Source organism: Lytechinus variegatus, chromosome 3 (genome assembly GCF_018143015.1).
Source record: "Lytechinus variegatus isolate NC3 chromosome 3, Lvar_3.0, whole genome shotgun sequence".
NCBI classification, from domain to species: Eukaryota; Metazoa; Echinodermata; class Echinoidea; order Temnopleuroida; family Toxopneustidae; genus Lytechinus; species Lytechinus variegatus.
The window spans coordinates 34,748,436-34,768,467 of NC_054742.1; the positions used below are offsets into that span (position 1 = coordinate 34,748,436).

The 20,032-nt window shown below is 35.8% G+C and overlaps 1 protein-coding gene across 2 annotated transcripts in view; it reads left to right on the forward strand.

Annotated features, from left to right (window-relative positions):
• Positions 1-2,671: 2,671 nt before the first annotated feature.
• The window catches only part of LOC121410858 (isoamyl acetate-hydrolyzing esterase 1 homolog), a 29,545-nt gene continuing 12,184 nt past the window's right edge, over positions 2,672-20,032 (forward strand). Inside the window, exons 1-3 of one of the 2 annotated variants that reach the window (XM_041603205.1) lie at positions 2,672-2,882; positions 13,210-13,262; positions 19,298-19,496. In XM_041603205.1, the coding sequence (XP_041459139.1) occupies positions 2,835-2,882; positions 13,210-13,262; positions 19,298-19,496 (300 nt within the window). In that variant the 5' untranslated portion in view covers positions 2,672-2,834. Of the gene's footprint in view, positions 2,883-13,209; positions 13,263-18,730; positions 18,930-19,297; positions 19,497-20,032 lie in introns of both variants that reach the window. The other variant, XM_041603204.1, reaches the window with a different exon arrangement.

Genomic DNA, 20,032 nt, shown 5'->3' on the forward strand with positions numbered 1-20,032 from the left:
AGATTGTAATGCTACACTGAAATCAGCAAGCGAGATTGAGACACCAACTCGATTTTGATTTAAACTCGTGCTGAAAATGTCTTCTTTTCAGATTGGAAAATAAAAATTTTCAGCTCGCGCTTCGCGCTCGCATCATTTCTGTACCAAAAACCCATACTTTTCATGATTAAATAGGTGAATAGAATGTCTCGTTTTCAGTTCTGAACCTCAAAAGAACTCCCGCTTCGATTTGCAATAATCTTTTGTTTGATATATTATATCTTGTTCTTTATTAAAAGCGTCCATTAAACTGGTTTTTTTTCCAGTTTGAAATATCAAAATGTTCAGCTCGCGCTTTGCGCTCGCATCTGTTGTTGTTCTTTCAGATTTATTTATCCAATTATCAAACACCCACTCATACCGTACCAGAAATGCTGATAGTAATGGGATCATAATACAAAAGTGTAAAACAGAGAAGGGAAAGAAAAAGATTTCAGTACACGGTTCAATTCTGTGGAATAATATTCCATCTACAGTAAGAAGGGCGGCAACCTTGCAATCATTTATTTCATCTTATATTGGAGAATTCAAATCGAAGATTTTATTCCAGGTTTTAAGACACAATTCGCTAAACTTTATTATGTTTGTATCGTTCTTATTTGTTGTCCTTTGTTTTTTTATTTTTTTATATGTGTTTAAATGTAGCAGGGCCCTCTAGGAGAACAGTGTACGTCACTGATGAGGCTACCCTGGATAAATAAGACTTTATAATAATAATAATAATAATAATAGATACCCATCTTAATCATTGGTACCCAAAATGCTTAGAATATCAAGCTTCAGGTCAGAATATAAAGCAATTTCAGCTCGCTCTCTTGTGAGATACATGTATCTATCCTCCTCATTAGTTACTACAAACAAACCTAAACAGGTACATTTTTCGTGTTTTCATGTCATACTAAATAAATTTCAGCTCGCGCTTTGCGCTCGCATCGTTGGTGAGGGTGAGATATGTGTCTCTTTCTCATGAGTCATATATATATATATATATATATATATATATATATATATATATATATATATATACATATATAAGCCTATGTGTGTGTGGGTGACTTTGTTCGTTTTTTTTGTGTGATCGAGCGACTTTTGAACATTGATTCATGATTTTGCCCCCCCATCTGAAAAATGGATCGATGAGCCTGTGTATACATCATGCTCAATAAACAGATCATTATGTACATGGTCAAGACAATTTTGTCATTTTTTCTTTCGTATGAGTTTAGAATAGGCTTACTTGTAACACAAATTGAATTTTTAAAAAAAATTATATGAGTACAGTACACTACAACAATGAAGGAATTTCCAAGAACACCATGCATATCAACCACTCCCAAATGTCCTAACTTGTGATTTTAGTTGGGGTAATGTTGAAAGATCCCCATCCACGAGAACATTTGTGTCAATCATCCCCCCAACCAAGAATACCGATCGACACCCATGAACAGATCCCTTTTCGATAATGCTAAAAACAGTAAAAATTTCTGCTCGCGCTTTGCGTTCGCAGTAATCTAGTTGCATACGAATCTTATTCAGGATCACACATAACATTGCCCAGAATATTTCAGGACAAATTACATGAAAGTAAAAAAAATCGCTAGCGCTTTGCGCTCGCACGTTTTATAAGGCTCATGAGACAGGGGCGTCGATCCATTTTTCAGATGGGGGGCAAAATCATGAATTAATTTTCAGAAGGCGCTCGATCACACAAAACAAACACACTCACACACACCCACACACACATATGCCTATATATATGTGTACATATACATGTATCTATATATATATAATACACACACACACACACACACATATATACACATATATATATATATATATATATACATATACATATCTCACCAGCAGATGAATGCGAGCGCGAAGCGCGAGCTGAAAATTTTGATATTTCGATATGAAAAAAAATGAGTTTAATGGACGTTTTTAATAAAGAACAAGATATATATCCAACAAAAGATTATTGCAAATCGAAGTGGGAGTTCTTTTGAGGTTTAGAACTGAAAACGGGACCATCACCTATTTAATCATGGTAAGTATGGGTTTTTGTTACAGAAATGATGCGAGCGTGAAGCGCGAGCTGAAATTTTTTGATATTCCAATCTGAAAAGTGGACATTTAGAGCAAGATTTTAGACGAAGAACGAGTTGTGTATCTCAATCTCGCTTGCTGATTTCTGTGTAACATTACAAGTCTTATTTTATTTTTAGCACATGCGGAATTATTGGGGGGCAAAACGATATGTTTGCTCCCCAATATTTTCATTGATGGGGTGATCGCCCTTCCTTCCCCCCCATAATCGACGCCTCTGTCATGAGATTATTTCAAGTTAAAACTAAGAAGTGACTGGTCGAGGAAAATACAGGTGAAGATAATTTCGAGCCCCCTTCCCTATTGGCGAAAGTCGGATCCGCCCTTGTGTGACACATACACACACACCGGAAAAAAATGGTGCAACCCTGAAAAAGCAAGGACCCCCAGTGCCCCCAGGAAAAAAATCCTAGCTACGCCACGGGGCTGAAGCCCCCTCCAACCCCCCTCCCCCCGCTCCAGCGGCCCCTGTCAGCACACCTTGAGCTAAAAGGCGAATTTGTTTTGGTCGATGTGTGTGAGCTTCTCGTATATGCGCATCCCTTATCATTTCGTCTGCTACTGCTAGTCAGCTAGTGCTATTCCGTATTGATCTTGACGTTGAACATAAGTTATAATAAGCTGAAAAGTAACAATTGGAAAATACTTCCAATACCGGTAGAGGTTGATGTAATTATTTCATTCTCATCATGAGTGCATGGCCAAAAGTGGTTTTATTTGGTGATTCGATAACACAGGTAAGTTCATGCCGCGCCTTACTGCGGCAGCCCGAGCACGTACTACGTGTCGGGGTCCCCGGGGCAAGCCGCGCCCGCCGCCGGGATCGGGACGTACGGGTACGGAGCTGTTTTCAGTGCTTAGTTATTCACTTAACCAGGGAGCTCCCGCCCGCTACTCGGGCTAAGTTTTACTCTTTCAATGAACATGCAAGGTATATGAATACTTGTTCTCAATACATCTCTGTGTGCGGCAAAATAAGGTTGACAGTGTTTGGATTATTTTCTCTTTTTCTTTTGAACGAATGCTTTATTTTTTTTACACTGTCAGTTTTCAATACAGCTTTTCATAAATTTGATTCGGTAATTTTAAATTATTTTTTCTTTATTAAAAATAACAGAGCTTGAAAAATAAAAATTTTCTATCTTGCCATACTTTCTACCAATGGAGGGCGTACAGAAAATAGGCCCCAAATTTAAGTTTTTGAGCGCTCTGGTCGATACAAAAATTATTCTATGTTACGAATGAAAATTGAATTGCAACTGCATGGTAGCTGAGTCAATGATCAATCGTGTCAATGCGCTTTCTCAGACAGAGGCACTGACTCGGCCTCGTTATTGCCGGCGTATGTGATTCATATTCACACAGATCCAATGAGAATATTTAAATACTGTGAAACAGTAATTGAAGTTGCATAGGAGTTGAGACTTGTCTTAGAGTCTAAGTCCTGGTAGAACGCTGGGGGCAGCTAGTTCCAAGCAAAAGTAGACATTTTCAAAAAAAAATATATTGGCTCCATTTTAAATCTGGATAAAATTTTTCTATCAAAACTCATGGAATTGCATAAATAGATTTACCTGTCCAAAAGGGAATATGATTAGCCACAAATTATTTTTCTTATGTGCACCTTAGTCCTAACTTAGAACAAAAGCTTCGGTCTCTGTTAGTGTTATGTTGGTTGTTCAACTGAACTCCGTTGGCTTCACTCACCAAATACAGAGTCCGAAGTTCTAGCGCGATTTGTACAGGGGACTCAATGACCATATGCTTAAAAATGTATTAAGTTTGGATAAAACGGAATCGAAGTATGCGCGACAGTCGAGGTAAGTCACTATCTTTGTTCCTTAGTTCTAACTTGATTTTCCCCCCTCGTTTTGCAATAAATGCCAAGAGGGAATATTAATTTGCATTTCGGTCACGTTAATCTTCAAAAGTTTGATTCAATAAAGACAAAAATTGAAGAGCCTGACGGGGGGGTTGCATTGTAAGTCCCCTAATGGTGGCTGCACGATAGCGAGCTGTCTGTGTATGAGGAGAAATTTAAAAATTAAAAATGTTTAAAACTCCTCGAAACAGATGGCTGCCAGCTGTCTACTCCTGACTATCCCTCCTAGATATCACTTGTTCACTGCTACCACCCTGCCTGTGGGGTATCTACAGGTAGGACTATGGTATGCCAATGTTGTACAGAGCACACACTTTCAAAAATCATTAAAATATCACTTTTGTGACCAAAATTACTAATTTCCAGACAGATGCAATTTATTTTTCATTAGTAACTTGGGAATAATTTTTGTATTCACCAGAGCGCTCAAAAACTTGAATTTTAGGCATATTTTTGTGTAGGCCCTCTATTGATGGAAAGTAATATGGCAAGAAAATTTTCATTTTTTGATCTCTATTTTTAATTAAGAAAAAAATGATTTAAAGTATCAAATTCAAATAAGAGCCAAGTTGTATGAAAAATAGGTGTAATGGAAACTGTCAGTATAAAAAATCAAGTATTAGCCCCAAACAAAAAGAGAAAATAAGCCAAACATTGCCACCCTCATTTTGCCACACATGGAGATATAACTGAGAACAAGGTTATATCATAACCTTGTTCATTCAATGAGTGCTAGATATAGCACTCACACGTATGGCAAGGTTAGTATTAGTACGCATACATTCGTAATTCCGAAGCTTCGTAATTCCGAAGGTTCGGTTATTCCGAAGGTTCGTATTTCCGAAGGTTCGTCAATCCGAAAACGAAATAAGGTTCGTAATTCCGAAGGTTCGGCAATCCGAAAATGAAATAAGGTTCGTAATTCCGAAGGTTCGTTAATCCGAAAACGAAATAAGGTTCGTAATTCCGAAGGTTCGTTAATCCGAAAACGAAATAAGGTTCGTAATTCCGAAGGTTCGTTAATCCGAAAACGAAATAAGGTTCGTAATTCCGAAGGTTCGTTAATCCGAAAACAAAATAAGGTTCGTAATTCCGAAGGTTCGTTAATCCGAAAATGAAATAAGGTTCGTTAATCCGAAAATTGAATAAGGTTCATATTTCCGAAAATGAAAATTATTCATTTTGGTAACAAACACGGTGTTGTCATTACAAGATAACACGATATTATGCAATGATAGTAATAACGATCGATGATACTTGCGTGTGTTGTGGCCAAAAGCATGTATTTCATTAAGAATAGGCGCCCGGATCAAGCATAGGCTTATTTTGATTTTATCTGAGCAATTGCTGCCTTTAGCAAATGGTTTAAGGATGCAGGGGATTAAGTTTGTTGGTCGCGTGCGAGTAACCTCTAGATAATATGATTTGTATTGGAGGGGATGTCATTTTTAATAACAGCTTCTGCTGGTAATAAAAATAATACTAATAATGATCCTTGTGAGAGGTTGAAAGCGCGAATCGCAAGCTCAAACTAGTAGACATTTCATGTAACAAGACTTGAACATTCTGAGCTTTTTTTGTAATCGTGAGAAAGATGTGTATCTGACTAAAGAATTAACGCGAACGCGAAGCGCGAGTTGTAATTTGTTTATATACTGACCTGGGGCCCGTTGCATAAAACTTTTTATCTGAGAAAACTCAGATTGTTTTTACCGGAGTTTTTGCCCTGTGCTAAAGTCAATGGCGAAAATCAGACTAACCTTAGTTTTCAGTTTTTACCAAAGTTTTCTCAGGTAAAAAGTTTTATGCAATAGGCTTCAGAAAGTAACCTTTTAAGGACTGCATTTAGTGACTCATGAATAGAATACATATCTCACGAACTAAATAATGAAAGCGCGAACCGCAAGCTTAAAATTTGTGATATTCCAACATGAAAACTGGAGGGTATTCCATTTTGAAAAGGTTACTTTTTCCGACGGGATTTTTTGGGGACAAGTATCCACCCCCCCTGTCCCCGGTTCCGCCACCCCTGATTGAAGCGAGCAAGATTTTGGAGCATGGGCGATTTAGCTCTAGTAACTTGAACTCCTTTTGTAATCATGAATAGGGTGAGCATCTAAACAAAACAATTAATGCAAATGCAAAGAGTTTTAAATATTTGATATATATATACATATAGGCAGATTGGCCGACTGACAAGAAACGTGGATATTTCAAAGATTATTACTTGGAGTTCAAGAATGGTATATAAATCTCTCTAATCAAATGATGGGAGCTCGTAGCGCAAGCTAAACATTTTTTCCAGATTCAGTACCTTTGTAATCATGAATAGGATGCGTAATCGCGTATCTCTCTGAAAGCTACAAAAATCGAATCGTGAGCACAATCTGTGTAAATTGATTAGAAAATGGGATATACCTTTAAAAAAAATTCTATACCTTTCCTCCTTTCCTTCACTTTTCCTCCAGGGAACTCCCAACCCACACTCCCCCCCCTTGCCTCTGCCTCTGCTTTCCCGGTTTTCATTTTTCGGATTAACGAACCTTATTTTGTTTTCGGATTAACGAACCTTATTTCGTTTTCGGATTAACGAACCTTATTTTGTTTTCGGATTAACGAACCTTATTTCGTTTTCGGATTAACGAACCTTCGGAAAAAAGAACCTTATTTTGTTTTCGGATTATCGAACCTCCGGAAAAACGAACCTTATTTCGTTTTCGGATTGACGAACCTTCGGAACAACGAACCCTATTTCGTTTACGGATTATCGAACCTTCGGAACAACGAACCTTATTTCGTTTTCGGATTATCGAACCTTCGATAACGAATCGTCGGAATAACGCCACAAATGTTCGGATTAACGAACCCTTTTTCGTTTTCGGATTAACGAACATCGAGGTATAGGCAATTTACGTGTTTCGGAATTACGAACCTTCGGAATAAAGAACCTTCGGAATTACGAAGTGTAACCGTATTAGTATACTATAGGAGAATACAAAAAAGTCAAACATTCTAATATAGGTCTAGATCAATCATGGGACTACATTTTTTTTTATACTTAATTTAAATTTAACAAAAAACTATTGCTTGTTTTGTAAAATTTTCTTTTGGATAATCTGAAGGTTATCATTTTACATCATAATAAAAGAAAATTCTCAAATATAAGTTCATTTTACATAACATTGGCATCAACACTGATTGGCATTGCCTCTTTGTGGATATTTCCGATGTCATTTTGTAACCGAAACTCCGTAACCGGGTATGGGTATACGTTTTAATTCGTAATGAACAAAATAATACACCAATCTTTTAATGCAATGCAGTATATAGTATATAAACACAGAGAATCAAATCAATAACTCAAACATGTGATAACTATTTAAAGTTCCCACTTCCCAGAGGATTTGAGCAATATGTTTTATCCTAAAAATGCATGTCCATACTCTCTCACTCCGTAACCCAGAGCTACCAAGTCTCACGCATTGTGCGTGAGACTCACGCATCTAGGGTCCATCTCACGATCTCACGCATGGCACCCATTTTTCTCACGCATCCGGACCCGACAGAAAAAAAAGAGAAAAAGTAGCATTATTCATTAGATTATAATATACGCAGTGGCCGACCGCCTTCACACGCCGTCATGTCTACCCCGGCATGTGAGACGAATCGAGAGTGCAATCAGCGCACAGCGAGTAGTACGTGATACGATGAATCGCGTGCGCGCATCGCATGGATTTGTAGTATGGATTGATATCATGATGAAGTCCATATCTCGCGCGCGCAACCGCGCACCTTTTCAAAATGTACAAGTGTAAGTACTGGCCACGCGCGCGCAGAGACGCCGTGCCGAGTCATGAAAATCTCACGCATTACATTTTTTTAACTTGGCATCTCTGCGTAACCATGTTTATGAATATTCATATCTCATTAATTAAGTGGATCGCTGAAACAAATTTTATCATTTTAAAATGAAAAATGAATTACAATTGTGTAGAAATTAGTATTTTTGGTTACAGAAGTGACATTTAAATTAATTTATAAAATTTTAAAAATCAAATCTTAAAAAGTATATGGGCCTAGTTCATGAAACTTGGAATTAATGGTTATCAGGTATTACTGAACATCCTGACAGAGTCAGATGTCACATGACCAAGGTCAGAGGTCATTTTGGGTCAATGAAATAAAAGAATTCAAATTACTTGAGAGCCAAGTTATATGATGAATAGTTGTAATAAAAACTGACAGTGTAAAAAATCAAGCATTTTTCCTTGAGAACAAGACAAAATAAACCAAACATTGCTAACTGTATTTCACCACACAGGGAGTACCGGTAGTAACAGAGAAAAATGATTTATCGTATTACCTTGTTCATTGAATGAGTGAGTTTAGAAAAAAAAATTGTTAAGGCTGAAGTTATTGGTTGAAGGTGAAAATCTTTCTAAAAAAGTCAAATGACAAGGAAGGAATGATTTGATGGAGGTTTTTTTTTCATTTTGACTGTGCGATGTCAATGATGAGCAGCTCCAAAAATTGTAATTTTCTCAACAAATTAAAAGTGATTTTATTCATGATTTGGACATGTTTATTGGATATATTGGTGAAGATTTTGGTCTAATCATTTCAAAGCCCCTGAAAATATTTGTTTTATCATGAATTTATATTACATGATATATTGGGCTTTTGGGGCTGCCCTTCTAAAAATTCCATAACTCTTGTTTTTGATGGATATTTTATCAAATCTGATGAATGCATGCTTTTTTGTATTTTTTCTGCATTTTTTAAAACAAACTTGGGAGTTAGGATGAAGAACAGATTGAGTTGGGGAAAAAAATGTCTAATCCAACACATGGGATGGGATGAGTAGTCTGCAGGCACAGACCCTTGGTTTTCACAATTTGCATAGTGCACAATGCAGAGTCTGAACTAGTGAGACTAGATTCACTATGTACTGTGGCTTGTTCTACACAGACAGAGTTTCTGGAGTCTAGTCTTCACTATAGACCTGTTATTGGTCAAAGTGTCAAATATGAGTCTGTGCTTGGAGACTATTGGATGAGCCCCACTGGTAATCTGCATTGAGAGCCCTTGCGAAGGAGCAGGGAGGGTTTGTTCTACTGTTCTTCCTACATAAGTTGGGAGCTTACATTTTTACATGATTACAAATGGTGCAACCTGGTTATACTTTATCAATCGTGTTTCAAAAACTACATATCATAAGGCAGGGTTTAGAATCTAATTAATAGCTGAAACGATAAGTTATTCTTAAGAAATGCAGAAAAATTAGAGAGAAAATATTGGAGATGGTTTGATGAAAATTTATTTATGCTATCAATAGCAGGTCCCCCATTTCTAGATCCAATACATTTCCTTTTTTTTAAATGGAAAATGAAAAACAAGATGTAACTAGAGCAATGGCGCATAGCGAATGATTTTAACTCCATATTATCCGGCAAATTCTACTGAGTTTCTGAGAATGAATTTAGATAAAAATTTTGTTCTAAAAGATTGTGAATGTGATTGAGATTGTAAACCACAAGACCCAACCTACATGTAGGTTGGGTCTGCTCAGTAGCGACCGGTTTACATGCAAATTTGTCTGTCATTTTTCATCAAAAATTTCACTTTTTGTGTCACTGTTAGTAGCTGTTTACATTTGGAGTGTTTCATCATGTTTCTTGGACATGTATCTTTCACTTGGTTATTTGTCATCGTGTTGTATTTTTCGTCGTTTCGAGTAAGTCGATGTAATTATGAACCGAGTACACCTACAATTCGATATGATCACCAGTTTATGCTTCACCTTGCCAACAAGCCGCTATCCAGGGTTCGACCAGCGAATATACCCGACTGGGTCCCGACAAGAGATCAACCCAATCAGGCGTCTTCACATCGTAGAGGTAAACGGGGAGGCGTCAGACAAAGGGTACGGATGAGGGGCCATCGTCCACCTTTACCAACGATCACCCTCAGTAATGTGAGATCGATTGTAAATAAGATGGACGAACTTCGTGCTAACGTCAGATATGATCACGAATATAGAAACTCTAGCTTGATTTGTATAACAGAAACGTGGCTTAATAATGACATTCATTCCAACAATATTGATATAGCTGGTTTTGATGTAGAAAGGCTTGATCGTTCTTTTGAATTAACAAACAAAAAGAGAGGAGGTGGGATATGTGTATTTGTAAACAAACAGTGGTGCAACAACTATACTGTAAGATCGTCTACATGCTGTACTGATATTGAACTTTTGTCTCTCTCTTTTCGACCATTCTATCTCCCTCGAGAATTTCCACAAGTTCACGTTGTGTTGGTATATATTCCCCCTGATGCAAATAAAGTAACAGCTATTCAGATCATCGAAGATAAAGTGAGTGAACTTGAAACGCGATCCCCTGATTCCCCGGTTATTATTTTGGGAGACTTCAATCATTGTGAATTAGAGGATACCATGCCCCAATATCATCAGTTAGTTGATTTTGCTACACGGGGAAGAAATATTTTAGACAGATGTTACAGTTCGATACCAAATGCATACAAATCTCTTGTGAGACCGGGACTGGGAGCGTCCGATCATCACACCGTTCACATGTTACCAAAATACAAACAACGGATTAAGTCCAATCAGTGCGAAAAAAAGAAAGTTCAAGTTTGGAACAATACGTCAGTTGACTTACTGCAGACGGGATTTGATATTACGGATTGGGAACTATTTTATGGTGCCTGCGACGACATACATGAACTCACAGATACAATTAACAATTATGTCATCTTCTGTGAGAATCATCACATTCAGTCTAAATTGGTTACTATTTATCCGAACAATAAGCCTTGGTTCACGAAAGAAATGAAATTGATTTTGAAAGAAAGGAAAAGGGCATTTCATCTGAGGGACAGTGAACTTGTTAAAGACTTGACAAATAGGCTGAAACGGAAAATCAGTGAAGCAAAAAAAGATTATGGTGAAAAGCTCGAAGAAAACTTCCATACAAATAATCCCCGAGATGCGTGGAAATGTCTAGAGCACATGACAGATTATTCGAGTAGTCGGAAAGAAAACATGTTTGCAAATGAACCTAATCCACAACAAAGAGCTGACGAATTAAACGCATTCTTCGCCCGTTTCGAGAATGAAAACTTCCGTCATATCGCTGATGAACAAGTTGAACGGTTGCGCGCGTCGGATGACAACCCAATTGTCATTGAAGAGCACGAAGTTCGGAGACGTTTAAAGTTGATCAACCCTAGAAAAGCGACTGGGCCCGATGGTGTTAGTGGGCGTGTCCTACGGACATGCGCATCTGAACTCACTGCTCCGTACTGTATGTTATTTCAAAGGTCAATAAATGAGCATATCGTACCAAAATGCTGGAAAGCATCAGTCATTACACCAGTGCCTAAAAATAATCGTCCTAGGTTGAATAATGATTTTAGACCAGTAGCATTAAGTCCTGTTGTCATGAAATGTTTTGAAAGAATTATTTTGGAAAAAGTACTTGTATCAATCCGTCACAAAATTGATCTAAACCAATTTGCATATCAGTCTAAGAGGTCTGTCATAGATGCAGTACTCATGTTAACCCATTCACTCTACCAGCATTTAGATACTGTTAGTTCTTATGCAAGAGCTACATTTGTGGATTTTTCCTCCGCATTTAATACCATCCAGCCATATAAGTTAGTAGAAAAATTAAGCTTCTTGGATGTGAAACCGTCACTGGTTCTCTGGATCTATGACTTCTTACACGGTAGAACCCAGAGGGTTAAGGTTAATGATGTACTCTCCAACGTACTCACAACGAACACAGGGTCTCCTCAGGGGTGTGTTCTCTCACCTGTTCTCTATATATTATATACTAATGACTGTATTTCCAATATTCCGTCGGTTCGTATTTTGAAATATGCCGATGATACTGTCATTGTAGGCCTGATAAAAGAGAGTGAGTTAGAATATAGGGAGAGTATATCCTCTTTTGGTAGGTGGTGCACTGAAAACCATCTGGTGTTGAATTCTAACAAAACTAAAGAAATCATCTTTGACTTCAGGAAGAAGAAATCTTTTGATCCTGTAGAATTCCCTATTCACATCGATGGTCATCCAATTGAAATTGTCCATAGTTATAGGTATCTAGGCACTATTGTTGATGACAAACTTGATTGGTCCGAGCAGACTAAAGCTACCACACTCAAGTGCAACCACAGATTGTTTTTTCTTCGGAAGATGAAACAATTTCATGTAAACGAGAAAATATTGTATTTGTTTTATACATCAGTTATTCAGAGTATCATCACCCATGACTGTGTTGCCTGGTATCACAGTGCCAGACAGAAGGATAAGGATAAATTGTATAGAGTCGTGAAACGGGCTAATAGGATTACGAAGTGTGTTGTAGATTTGGATAGGATATGTCAAGGAAAGGTAGTTGACAAAGCCCAAGCAATAGTCAGTGATCACTCCCATCCATTAAATAAGAAATACAAACTACTTCGTAGTGGAAGAAGGTGGGAATCAGTTAAGGCCAGAACGAGCCGTTACGGAAATTCTTTTATTCCTTTCTCAATTCGTCTTCTCAACCATTAAATAGAAAACAAGTCACCTTATTGCAGAATTACTCTTACCCTTCAATACTGCCATCTATGTCTCCTCTTTAATACAATACAAAACTGCCACAAATGTAAAGAGTAATGATAGTAGTACTAATAGTAATAATAGTAATGATAATAATGATAATAATAATAATAACTGCAACTATAATGATTACAATAATAGTATCGACATCATGGTCAATGTAGAGTTGTGGATTTTTTATATGTGAATTATGCTTCAAGTAATAAATAAATAAATAAAATAAAATGACCCGATACTTTTACTTATTTAACAGTTTTAGAATGATGGTAATGATAATTACACAGAATATGCCTTCTTGTTGTTCGTATTTCAGCAATGATCTTGTTATACTCTTTTAATCGTCTTATGTATAAGAACGAATGTATTACGTGCATGCCAGTATTTTGTATTAATTTTGTCTCTCCTTGATTATGTATATTTGTAATTTGTATGTTTGCATGTAAACAAAATGAATTTCCATTAAGTTGGACAATAAAACATATATTATTATTATTATTATTATTATTAGACCAACATTTGAGTGAGTGTGTGTTATTTTTATTTCATACAGCGCTCCTTTGAAGTTGGAGGATGGGGTGCTTCAATTGCTGATCAAGTCCAGAGGTAAGTGTTGGGTATTAATTTAGTAATTCATGGAATTCAAATGAATGAGGAAAAAAATCCACCTGTAAAGCTTTAGGCTCGTGATTTTTGGATCATGGTTTGAAATAACAAATCATGCAGATTTCAAATGTTCATAAACTACATGTATGTATATTAATCATAGTTTGTTTATGGAGAATTGATCCAATAATGATGCTTGTTCATTGAGAATGGTCCAATAATTATGCATGCTTTGGTAAAATGTATCTAAATTTATGCTTGCTGCTACATCAGACTAATTGGAAAAAAAATGTGAGTTCATTAATGTTCGCACCTGAGCAACAAGCAGGAAATATAGAACTTTACCAATTTATGTGTTATTTTAAGTAGAATTAATGGATGAAATATGTATAAATCATCTTTTCAAATAATGGTGGCATTATTGATCTTGTTACTATCATGACTATGTGCATGACTATTGTGATTACGTGCGAATTGCAGGATGCAATCATATATTTTCATCACAATTGACATCTTTTTCTCTTAAGTCCACACTTCACCTTCATTGATATCATGTCTTAGGCCTACTAGTTATCGCTTATAAATGCCGCTATCATCACCATTATCACTTTAAGAGCACCATCATTGACATCATGACCATAATCATAATCACAATCATCATAGCATTACCTCCACAATTAAAATCACTGCCATGATCACCATCACCACCATTACCAAAGTCACCCATCAGTGGTCATCACCATAAAGCCTTTAGTATTGTCATCCTCACCATCATTACTAGCCTTTCCATCACCAGCACTATCACCGTCATCAACATCATCCTCAATGTTATCTCCATCATCATTGTCACATCATCATCATCATTTAAAATCTTCATCACTGCTATTTGTAATTACTACCACCTTCATCTCCATTTCCATCAGCATCACATTTAGAATTCTTACAGCCACAACCTTCATGTAGTTTTGTTATTGCCTCAATACATCTTACTTATTTTTGTATCACCTGCATTATGAGTGAAGAGTATAAGCGCCGCTTTTCCGACCGCGGTGGTGGCGGCGTCAACACCAAATCTTAACCAAAGGTTAGGTTTTTGACATGACATCATAACTTAGAAAGTGTATGGATCCAGTTCATGAAACTTGGACATAAGGTTACTCTAGTATTATTGTACATTCTGCCTGAGATTCATGTCACATGACCAATGTCAAAGGTCATTTAGGGTCGATGAACTTAGACCATGTTGGGGGAATCAACATCAAAATCTTAACCTAAGGTTCAGTTTTTCAAATGCCATCATAACTTAGAAAATATATGGACCAGAGTTCATGAAACTTTGACATAAGGTCAATCAAGTATTACTGAACATCCTGCTGGAGTTTCAAGTCACATGACCAATGTCAAAGGTCATTTAGGGTCAATGAACTTTGGCCAAGTTGGGGGTATCTGTTGAATTACCATCATAACTTTACATTTTATGGATCTGATTCACAAAACTTGGTCAGAAGAGTAATCATGTATCACTGAACATCTTATGTGAGTTTCAGGTCACATGACCAAATTCAAAGGTCATTTAAGGTCAATGAACTTTGGCCATTTTGGAGGTAATCATTAGAGTGCTGTCATAACTTTCAAAGTTTATAGATATAGTTTATAAAATGTGGATATAGGGGTAATCAAGTACAGTATCACTGACAAGTCTTAGGTCGCATGATCAAGGTAAAATTTCATTTATTGTCAATGAACATAGTATTGTATCATTATATAAATGGTGTTTTTTGTGAATAATTATTTCATAGTAGTTTTTAAAGTCAGCACTGCTGCTTTATTGAATCGCATGATGCAGGTGAGTCTGCCAGAGGCGTTCCACTTGTTACTGACCTAGGTGTATTTTGGTGTTGAGTCCATCTGCCTGTCCCTTTTTCATTTTGTAATAAATAAAGAACTGTTTGGTTCAATTTTAGCAGTGACAGTGATCTGATTATTGTTTGTTTATTATTTTGGCATTAGTTATCACAGTCAAGGATCACAGGGGTCATCAAATACTTTGAAATTCCCTTTTCTTGGGATAACTTATAAATTGTTTGATGGATCAGCTTCAAACTAATACTTCAAACATGGTTCAAGTATGCATTATAGGCCTATACAGTGCGTATTTAAAAAAATGGGACAGAATTGAAGTCTATAAATTTCAAATAATGATGTCTATATTTTAGTGTCAGTAGGTGCTCTGAAGTCTTATCTTCCAAATGCCATTAAAAAAATTAGTTTCATTCATGCTTGAGCGAACACAATGTTTTTGTCCGGGGTTCAAAAGGAGGCTTGCGCCACAATGGCATAAAATGATAAATATTATGATCGTACTTATTGCTAATCAGCAGACTTCCTCTTAACCTTTTCATTATCTTTGCCATAATTTTAGAATTATGCAGTCAAAATTCACTTTCAAATCTTGTTTATTTGCTTGAATTGTTCTGTTGCTGTTACTTTTTGATATGTTCTATTTTAGCTTTGAATATTCCTTCTTTAAGCAAAAACAAAAATAATTCAACCGAAGTATGGGAGAGCGTGTATTTTTTTTCAAATCTTTTCATTGTGTGCTACTAAGGCTATGGTGCCTTTGAACAATGGCATGCTGATGGACGGGTGCTATGGGGTCCTCCACCCTCAATAAAAAAAATTAAAAAGTGGAATGGAAATATAGGGAAAGATAGAAAGTGAAATATGATTTATTTTCTGAATATTATGTCAAAATCTATCGCAAAATTTGATATTTCAATAAAAAAAGTGGAAATTCTTGCTTGCTCACAAATTTTTAATACGTTTTATCCGATCTGCCATATCTAGCTCCTTCAAAATTAACTCAATACACCATTGCCATATAGAGAGACACAAATCCTTTCCTGTTTGTCCTGTCAAGCACATAATTAAACTTGGTCAAGGAATCGATAACCCCTTGAAAATAGGTTTCATTTCTTTAAAGGTACCATAACATAATTCATTTCACATAATTTTGAATTAAATTGAATTGAATAATAAAAGGATTTGAATAGTTACAAGTTTTCCCAATTAATAATGCAAATCTTCTTGCTTGGGTGGACAAAAAAATCTTCTATTCTTACTTATGAAGGAAAATTCAAAGGTAAAGAAGTTTAAATGAAAATAAATCAAGTAAATAAATAAATTTGTAAATTATATTTGACAGCATAATTCAAAAAATTGTGGCAAAGATAATAAAAAGGTTAAGAGAAAATCTGCTGATTACCAAGAAGTCTGATCATCAAATTTCTCTTCTTCTTCCAGTCTGGTACAGTCCGCCACTGGCGTATTATCGTACCTTATATCATACCTCTTTTCTGCCATTTTGGCGCAAGCCTCTCTTTGAACTACCGACAAAAATGTCCTGTGTTCGCTCTAGCATGAAAATAATTTATTTTTTTAATGGCAGTTTAAAGATAAGATTTCAGAGCATTAACATCAAAATATAGATGTCCTAATATGAAACAAATTTTTTATAGACTTTAAAACTGTCCCGTTTTTTTATATGCACTGTAGAAGTGAAAATGATCTCTATATTTTTTTTTAAATTTCCAATATCAAGGTGAAAAGTCACGTAGATCATTATTGGAAATAAGAAATTCATTATTCTAACGTTAAACGATAACTGAAGAACTGTTTGTTTCAAGGATCAACTGTAAAATTGATTCATGTAGCATTTGAGGGACAGTGATAGGTTATGAGTCAAAAGTCACAGAGGTCATTATATGCCTGATAATATACCTCATTCTATATTGACTTATGGGTATGGGAGTGATGTAATGATAAGATTTTGAACTTGGGGGTCATTCTGTCAAATTACAAAGAGGTAATTTTTGTCTTGCCTGCATAGCAGAGCAAAACTATAGACGCTTCTTTTGAAATGTCATCATAATGTGGGGCTGGTTCATGAAACTAAGGGATATCAAGTATTACTTAAAGGTCAAGTCCACCTCAGAAAATTGTTGATTTAAATCAATAGAGAAAAATCAGACAGGCACAATGCTGAAAATTTCATCAAAATCGGATGTAAAATAAGAAAGTTATGACATTTCAAAGTTTCGCTTATTTTCAACAAAATAGTTATATGAACGAGCCAGTTACATCTAAATGAGAGAGTTGATGACGTCACTCACTCACTATTTCTTTTGTTTTTTATTGTATGAATTATACAATATTTCAATTTTTACGAATTTGATGATTAGGACCTCATTGCCTGAAGCACAAAATGTTAAAATAATGGAATTTCACGTGTTCAGGGAGGAATGAAACTTCATTTCACATGACAATGACGAGAAAATAAAAATATTTCATATAATAAAATACAAAAGAAATAGTGAGTGAGTGATGTCATCAATTCTCTCATTTGGATGTTACTAGCTTGTTCATACAACTATTTTGTTGAAAATAAGCTAAACTTTAAAATGCCATAACTTTCTTATTTTACATCCGATTTTGATGAAATTTTCAGTGTTATGCTTGTTGAATTTTTCTCTTTTTATTCAAATCAAGCTTTTGTTGGGGTGGACTTGTCCTTCAACATTCTGCCTGAGTTTCACGTCACATGACCAAGGTCAAAGGTCATTTAGGGTCAATGATATTTGGTCATGTTGGGGGTATTTGTTGATTTCCATCATAACTTTAAAAGTTTGTGGATCTGGTTCATGAAACTTGGACATAATAGTAATCAAGTATTACTGAACACCCTTTGTGAGTTTCAGGTCACATGACCAAGGTCAAAAGTTATTGAGGGTCAATGAACTTAGATTATATGTTTGGGGAATTAAAACGAAATCTTAACCAAGTTTAAGCTTTTTGAAAAGTTATACATTTGAAAGTATATTAATCAAGTCTTGAAACTTGGACATATGAGTAATCAAGTATCATTGAACGTCCTGCATGAGTTTCAGGTCACATGACCAAGGTCAATGCATTGTGACCATGTTGGGGATATTTGTTGAATTACCATCATGTAACTTTGAAAGTTTATGTATTGAGTTCATGAAATGTGGACAGAAGGGTAATCAAGTATCACTGAACGACAACATCTTGCACAAGTCACACGATTAAGGTCAAATGGTGTTTTTTTTAATGATTATTCTATAGTCGTTTTCAAAGTAAGCACTGCTGCTATGTTTATGTTAGCATAGATGTAATAGTATTTTGGGTTGAATGGTTAGGATCAAATCCAAAAGATCACAGAATATCATTTCCTCACAATTACCTAGGAAAATTTTGAAGGATTGCATTCTTGGATCATGTGAGTGAAAATAAGATTTGAAGTTGGAGGTGAATGGCAAGGTCAAAGGTCAAAGGATCATTATAAGACAATGGCAAATGCATAAAGGTTGGCTGTGTGCTGATGATAATCCATCTTTTTATTTTATTTTTTTTTTACATTGCAGTTATTTCATTTATATTTTGATTTCCAGAAAATGTGATGTCATTTGTAGAGGATTTTCTGGTTACAATGGCAAATGGGCATGTGCTGGAATACAGTATATTCTTCCTGGTGAATTGCTTCAAAATGTTGCCATGGTAACTGTATTCTTTGGTGCAAATGATGCATGTTTACCGGAACTGCAGCCAGATAAATATGTGACCCTGGAAGACTATGCAAAATATATAAAGGTACAGTTGTAAGATACCTGTTAAGTTGTCAGCAATAATTCTGGACATTACTTAAATACTCCGAATGTAAGATCCAATAGCAGGTGTGCATGACAATGTTTCATCCCACCCATAGATGCAAAGCTCTGATTTTCCCTTCCCCATGCATGCAACATACATCACTGTATTAATGTGATATTACATTATCTTGTACTTCTCTATTTTCTAAGAGTAACAGGGAATCATTGCTACATTGTATACAATGTATAATTATGCATTGAAAAATATTTTTTAGTCCCGATCAATTATCTTGAATTTATTTTTATTAAAAGTTTTCCATTCTATTTTTATCTGAAACAAATAATGAAGTTTGTTTTAAATTTCCACAGGAAATGTGATGTAGTGAACCGAGGGTTTTCAGGGTACAATTCTCGTTGGGCTCACATGATAATGCAGGCTGCCTTACCTCCTGAACTTCTTAAAGATACAGTTGCGATGACCTTGTTTTTTGGTGCTAATGATTCTTGCTTGCAAGAGGTATGGCCATGTCAGTATGTAGGTGTCCAGGATTATGCTGACAACATGAAGGTTAGGTTAAATGCCACTTAATTGTAGTTTTGTAGGTTTTAAATTAAAAATGTTTTAAAATGTTTCATAAAGGTATTTATGATGTTACACATACATGTAACATACAACTGTTATACAGCAGGTCATAAGGATTTCATTGGCTCAGCATGATGCAGATTTTGATCAAATTTTTCAAATGTTACACCTTTCTTCAGGGCTAGTTTATTTTCTTAATTTTTCAATGGTTATTAAAAATACAGTCACACTTTTTCCAACAGGAAAACCGTAAGCTCATATAATTTGGGACTTCATATATCAGCCATGAGTTTGTAAACAGCTTTATGAAACTCTTTCTAGGCTTGCCATGGCACTACGATACATGTGTATCATCAAGTTTCAGTACAGACTGTCAGATCTTGCAATTTTAGAGAATTTAAAAAGTGTGACTAATATCTGATCTTTTAATCCAGCTGATCTACTAGTCAGACCAATATTCAGCCGGGACTTGACTTTTCATGGGAAACACAATGGAGAAAACAGTTTACATGTAATTGCAC